Source organism: Mandrillus leucophaeus, unplaced genomic scaffold (genome assembly GCF_000951045.1).
Source record: "Mandrillus leucophaeus isolate KB7577 unplaced genomic scaffold, Mleu.le_1.0 Scaffold949, whole genome shotgun sequence".
Lineage (NCBI taxonomy): Eukaryota > Metazoa > Chordata > Mammalia > Primates > Cercopithecidae > Mandrillus > Mandrillus leucophaeus.
Genome location: NW_012110352.1, coordinates 842,622 through 849,742, shown reverse-complemented (window position 1 = coordinate 849,742; position 7,121 = coordinate 842,622). Strand labels below are relative to the sequence as shown.

General features: G+C 38.5%; 1 protein-coding gene across 2 annotated transcripts in view; it reads right to left on the bottom strand.

Annotated features, from left to right (window-relative positions):
• Window positions 1-7,121, bottom strand: part of MORC4 (MORC family CW-type zinc finger 4) — a 59,576-nt gene that overhangs the window by 18,517 nt on the left and 33,938 nt on the right. For both annotated transcript variants that reach the window (XM_011970451.1, XM_011970452.1), the window contains exons 9-12: window positions 4,261-4,389; window positions 2,857-2,925; window positions 2,392-2,446; window positions 834-1,009 (exon numbers count right to left, since the gene is read on the bottom strand). In XM_011970451.1, coding sequence (XP_011825841.1) covers window positions 834-1,009; window positions 2,392-2,446; window positions 2,857-2,925; window positions 4,261-4,389 — 429 coding nt within the window. The remainder of the gene's footprint in view (window positions 1-833; window positions 1,010-2,391; window positions 2,447-2,856; window positions 2,926-4,260; window positions 4,390-7,121) is intronic.

Below are 7,121 nucleotides of genomic sequence, written 5' to 3'. Positions count from 1 at the left end.
AAAAAAAAAAAAAAAAAAAAATTAACATCCCACTATATAATAGTCACATTACTGATGAACATAGACATTTCTACTATTAGAGAGAAACCCTGTCCCTGCCCTATATGGCTTGGCCCTATAAGAGTGAGAAGCAGAATAGAGAGGAGAAAGCAAAGAGTCATAATTAGGAGTACTAAGTTCAGTCCCATGGCAGTAAACGGGCAGTCACATCCTTCAATGCTTTAAATACTCCTGATATGTAAGAAAAAGAACAGTTATGCTCCTTCTTGTTATGAAGACACAAAATAACACTGATGAGGTGCTAGAAGGTGAACAAGTAAAGTCCAATGCTAAACTTATACTAATAATTTATTATAGGAAACAACAAATGATAAAGCTTACCTAATAGCACAAATATATAATAGTTATTTTTATATGTGGCCAACATGTGCTAGGCCTATGAGGCCCCAGAGAACTTCAATATCCATACACTGAAGAAAAGGAACAATGCTTATCGAAATAACATTACCTTATTTGTGTAGTATTTTACACTTTTCAAATTTTGCCTATTATTTCACTTGCACAATTCCCAATATAATGTGAATACATGATACATAAAAAGAGCATCAGCAAATGATCACCTCAAAATTACAGACCTGATACAGCAGTTATAATACTGAAAAACTGGAGGTACATGTAACACACAATTCCATCAACTTAAAATTGTGTTTCTACTTCTGAATTCCACGCTAGGCCTTAGAAAAAATAGAAACAAGGTAAAACATACCAACTTACTCTACAGGAAAACAGACCCTAAAGCTTACTATTGACAAGAGATCATGCTTTTTAGTCACCTGGAAAACTGAAAAACACTGGAATCCAGAGGCTTAAGTTGAAGAGAAGGTGATCTGCTTTCTTCTCCACCAGATGGAAGCACACTAGGGCTATGAATTCCCTCATATCCAATTGTCTTGTTATTCAATCCAGCCATTTCTTGAATAGTAAGGATCTTCGGTGGATTACTGAATACCTAGAAAAGACAGAAATGATTTGTAAAAGTCTCAAATTCAAACCAAATGTCAAAGGATGAGTCAATCCTTTTGATGCTAGGAAAGAATGCTTGGCCAAATAAAAAGAAATCATTTCCTACACAAAACAAACAGTGCACAGTAATGTACACTAGAACACTGAACCCAGGCATACTCAGTTATCAACCTTATCAGCTGGACACCAAACAGACCTCCCCCAACTTACTTACTGGCTCCTAGAATTATCCCATCCCCAATATAAACCCAGGCCCCCAATCACTGTCTAATTCTCTCTTGTGACCCAGTTTAAGGCTGAGTTTTCACTCCTCTGAGATGTGTGATGAGGGTAGGGATGGTGGGAAAATGCACTGCAGCAAGTGTCTGTGCCAGTTTGGGAGAAATACATGCGACAGACTAACATATATTCATAGTATACACACACACACAGACATGCATCTGGATCTTGTGGGAGAGCCAGCTCATGAAAATACTATGAATGATTAAGGTGAGGGAAAATATACGGGAGGTAAACTGAATGAGAACAGGGCAGTCCTAGGAAATCTCCCAATCTCTACATCAGACAATTAAACCAAGGCATTAGGGTATGAAACCTGATTATTCATATGCCTGGGTCTTGGCAGGATATCAGAAGAAGAGTTAGTATTAAATTGCCTCTATCCTCACCAGTCTGACCTACCCTGATTGAGTGGGTGGAAGGTGAATCTAACATGCGACTAGCAGATCTCTCTGGGAAAGAGGGTCAAGAGGGAAATCATGCAGAAAGGCACGGTTGGGAGGGGAAGATATATGGGTGCTATGGTGGCTGTCAGGAAAGGAGTGTCCCTGAAAGGACGGCCAACCTTATTGCACCCTTCAGCGTCCGGAGCTGGGCAACCATGTCCGAGAGACAGTGCTCCTGAAAATTCAAAACAGCAGAGTTTTTATAAAGCCAGCCAGCCTGAAAGCAGGGATCGGGGAGGAGTACAAAGAACCACCCCTTCTTCCCAAGAGGAAGGAGGAAGGGATCACCCCTGAATCCTAGAAGAAAAGAGACAGGAAAAGCAGACACTTAACAGGAGAAGCCTGTATGAGGATGGAACACAACCCTGAATATTCTGTGACATTGAATGTGACATTCATACTGTCCAGATTCAGTACTGAATCCAAATCTGGAAGATAAACGATTTGACTCTTCTATTTTTAGTGATCTAAACATCAGTGACAGCAGAGCAAAGCAAAACCAAAAGATTCAATGAAAAAAGACCATCAAAAGAAATGGTTTGTTATTTCTATGCAGCTTTCAAGATTGCTGCTTCCTTCAACTTATATTCTCTGCTGGGGAAAATGTTGTGTGAGAACGATAAGGGTGTACACTGCCTCTCACCTGGTGGTTCTCATTTTCCATAGGCATCTTCTTCTTCTCCTCAACAGTTTGTTCTCTAGGAGAAGACAAAAATGCTATTTAATTCACTCATGAAACTTCTCAGTTTGAAATGGACTGCCAATTGTAGATTTAGGTTATAATACTCCTTCCAAATAACAAATACTGTGAGCCTCATTGAGTAACTGAGGGTGCCTTTCTGAACTAGGTTACCGAAGTGAGATTTTAAGTACCCCACCAGAGAGAGAGAGAGAGAGAGAAAGAGAGGAGAAAGACTAAATACAATCACTAGTTGAGACATTCAAGAGATGATTAGAAGGAATAAAGAACTGGGAGAGCCAAGAGGTGAAGAGGGAAATTATTTAAGAACCAAAAAAAATTCTCTCTTCTCAAAACTCCCCTGTCCTATAAGGAAGTGTCAGGCTACTCTACCCTATGATAGAGAACACCATCTCATGTATACTCAACTGTTTCTTAGCTTTGCTCAAGCACAGGTCTTCGTCAATGAGTTCGTGTTCCTCTGGAACAGAGCATCTCCTGCAGTATAGAGAAGAAATCATGCTTTGGAAAAAAACTGGGTCCTTCACTTTTACCTTTTAATTTCCTTACAACTATGCAGGTTAACAACTCTCTAACATTATAGAGTTCAGATCCCATTCAAATTGTAAAACCTTGTTATATGTAAAGCATGAGAAAGAAAATTTTAGGAGTAAAAACTGAAAGGAGTACTAGAAAATACATTCAGTGGTCAAAAGTAATCCTAGAAACAAACAAAATTTAACAATAATTGGTAGCTATATTATACCCAGTTTATAAAAGGGCAAAGTGGCCTGCAAGGTTATGTCTCCTGTACTAAAAGATAAAGTATTCACAAATGAGACTTCTAAGTACTCAGTTCCATATTCTAATTACACAATCTCATTTACTCTCATGGAAAGATACTTATGCATATCTAGAGACTATGAGGAAATGTTTGTATTTATAGACCTAATCTTTGTTCATTCAACTTCTTCAATTTTAGACATTTTCCCCTAAAACGCATACCCATTTTAGAACCTTTCTATCAGTATTTATCCTGCAAGAAGAATTTTAAGAAAGTCACAGCTGAATTGAAGCACACTGACTTATTATTATGAACCTATATGACTACTGAGTCAAATTTTTAAAAACTTTTAAATTAAAGTTAATGCCCACAGATATGCCAGACGCTATTTAGATGTTGGATGTTGCAAGGAACATATGGTATATTAGGAAGCCAAACACACAAACAACACTGAATGTACAACAGGTACAGGTACTACTGTAGAACACTGATTCCAAATACGAAGCATATAAAGAACATCATCGACTTGACCTGGAATGTAAAGTCCTTGGTCTCAAAGAGTTTACAACCTCTTGAAGAGCCAAAGCTCTTCAAAGATACATATGTGAAAAACATCCAAAAAGTACAAAACAATATGTGAACAAACGTCAAGAATCAAATACCAGAGGAAAGCAGAGTAAAATAACTGTAAACTATGGTCAACAGGAAAAGCATCACACAAAAACACTTCCTCCCCAGATGGATGTGATTAGGATAGACAAATGGAATGCGGAAAGTCATTGCAAGCAAGAGGAATGACACTATCAAAGTCACGGACATGAGAGTAAGCATGGCATGTGTAGGGAATAGTGAAGCCACAGGCCTGGCTCAAGTACAAAGTTTGTGTTAAGATACCACAAAATGTAAGGCTAGATAGGTAAGGTGGGGTCAGTTAGAACAGGGCCTTGAATGCCAGGCTGAAGGGTGTGAACCTGAGATGAAAAATGTTTTAGATTATAGAGATAAATCAGTAGTTACCTCGAGCATAAGATTGAGTCCTGGAACCTTACCTGTACTTTGGATGGGAATTATAATAACAAAACCATCTTGCAGGTAACATGGATGGATCAATCTTGCCAGGAAGCTTCCTCCATTTAAGACACTCATCACACTGAACCCATGTCTGGTCAGGAACCCTCCTGAATGAAGGAAAATGGAAGGGTGACTGTGTATATCTTAGCTCTGTGCTTTGTCTTAAATTAGAAAGGTGCAGTCTAAAAGAGAAAGAACCTAATTTCATATATGAAATGTGTTGGGAATGTTATCATCTCAGTGCCCAAATGTATATATTTTTAACTTCACAGATAAAATGATAGAACTATAGCAAATATGGATATGAAAAATAGTAACAAGTATTAACATGGTGAGCTACTTTTATGGACGTCAATAATATTTATCCCGTAACCAAAAACCACTTGTACCCCAAAAGCTATTGCAACAAAATTTTTTAAATAATTTTTATCCTGGTAGCATTTGTTCCAAGCAAACAATAGGATAATTTTAACTCTAAAATTTATTAACTTGGAAAAATTCTGTTTATTACTATATTACCAAGAAATAAAACACATAGAATCATTTTGTTTGCTTTTGTCCAATCACGTAACAGGCTTAAAATGCCTTTATGGGAGTCATGGAAGCACTGCCATTAAAACATCTCCCCCATTTCCCTACAGAGACTCCTTATTCCTTTTTGTTTTCCTCTCAAGAAAAACCCTTTGCTTATAATACTTCAATCAAAATTTTACAAGGTTGATATTCCCAAAGTTAATGTTAAAAAGTAATATAAATTTGATTAAATTTCATAACTAGAAATGGTGGCTCCAGACAACAATGGGGCTAAATTAAGATAAAACTCTTCCAGAGTTCAACTCTTAAAATGCATACCCACTCCCATTCCCCTCAGTTACCTACACTTTAGAGTGAATTTGTTTCTCTGAGAAAGAAAGTGGCCCTTATAATGACAGAAGTACTCAGTACCTAAGGTATAAAAGACAGGCTAGAGTGAGAACAAAGAAGGCTGGAGAAAAGACACACAAAGCAAGAAGAGGGACACCTCAGCCAATTTCACTAACATGTAATTTAGCCCAGGATGAAATTTATGCATGTTATATTTACACTGCTCTCATACTAGATATTTCAACAGACTGGTGCGGTTCTTTTACGTCTTAGTTCAATAATTTTCTTAACACCTTAAATTGTGCTTTTTACTTTTCTTGTTGTTGTTGTTGTTTCCTTTTAGACAGGGTCTCACTCTGTCTCCCAGGCTAGAGTGCTGTGGCACAATTTCAGTTCACTACAACCTCTGCCTCCCGGGCTCAAGCAATCCTCCCACCTCAGCCTCCCAGGTAGCTGTGGGACTACAGGCATGCGCCACCACACCCAGCTAATGTTTGTACTTTTGGTAGAGATGGGGTTTCAACATGTTGCCCAGGCTGGTCTTGAACTCCTGAGATCAAGCAATCCACCTGCCTCGGCCTCCCAAAGTGCTGGGATTATAGGTGTGAGCCACCGTGCCCGGCTTTAAAATGTGCTTTTTTCTAAATATAAAAGTAATATAAGCTCAATATTAAAAGCTAGAAAATAGAGAAATATATACAGAAAATAAAAGGCACTCATAATTCTACCACTGAAATACAATGCCCTCTTTTTTTTTTAAACCCTGTTTGAACAAAGAAAGTTTGTGCACATTTTTGGATCTACAGCTTCCTATTTTCTAGCTCCAGGCTGTTCCAGCCTTGCAACCTCTAAGCTGTACGCTCAGGCCTGACCTCTGGTGTCTATGTATTTCTAGACAGCCACTGTCTTAGAGCCAGAGTCAGTAAAAAGCATCTTCAGCAGTAGTGGGAGGGGAGAAGAAAGATGATATTAGCTTTGGTTCTACATGCATATGCACAGGAGAGTCTCTTGCAGGGTGCCAGTATTACTCTCTCGGGGATAGGCACGCTTAGAGGTAGCAACCGTCTGTTTCAGGTTCCATGCAGATCATGGTAGATCCTTCAATCCAGGCAGATAGGAAAGGCTTTTAGCCCATGCTTACAGGAAATAGGTAGCTGAGGCGGCTGTACTACATCCCCCTCATTGCATCCCTCCAGAAGAAAGCAGCAGTTAAGAACTTAGGTTTGGGGGACCTGATTTCGAACCTATATTCAAACCTTAGGTCTACCACTTGCTGCTTGCCTAACCTAAAGCAAGTTACTAAAGTTCTTGGTGTATCAGTCTCTACATCTATAAAGAAGTAACAATAATATCTAACAGATAGGGTTGTTGTGATGATTAAATAAATCACTGCATGTAAAGAACTTAGAACAGTGCCTGACATATAAGTAAGTGTTCAATAATTACCATTATTACAGTTCTGCTTCCAGCACACACACTCTCTAGCAGTATGTGAACATCGGTTTCACTGCATTAATCACTGCTAATTTGAAAGGCAAAAAATGGCATCTCATCTTAGTTTGTACTTCTTTGAAAACTATGGAGGATGGCCATGAGCTGACAACCATCTGATCTTTGACAAACCTGACAAAAACAAGAAATGGAGAAAGGACTCCCTATTTAATAAATGGTGCTGGGAAAACTGGCTAGCCCTATGTAGAAAGCTGAAACTGGATCCCTTCCTTACACCTTACACAAAAATCAATTCAAGATGGATTAAAGACTTAAATGTTAGACCTAAAACCATAAAAACCTTAGAAGAAAACCTAGGCGATACCATCAGGACATAGGCATGGGCAAGGATTTCATGTCTAAAATACCAAAAGCAATCGCAACAAAAGTGAAAATTGACAAATGGGATCTAATTAAACTAAAGAGCTTCTGCACAGCAAAAGAAACTACCATCAGAGTGAACAGGCAACCTACAGAATGGGAG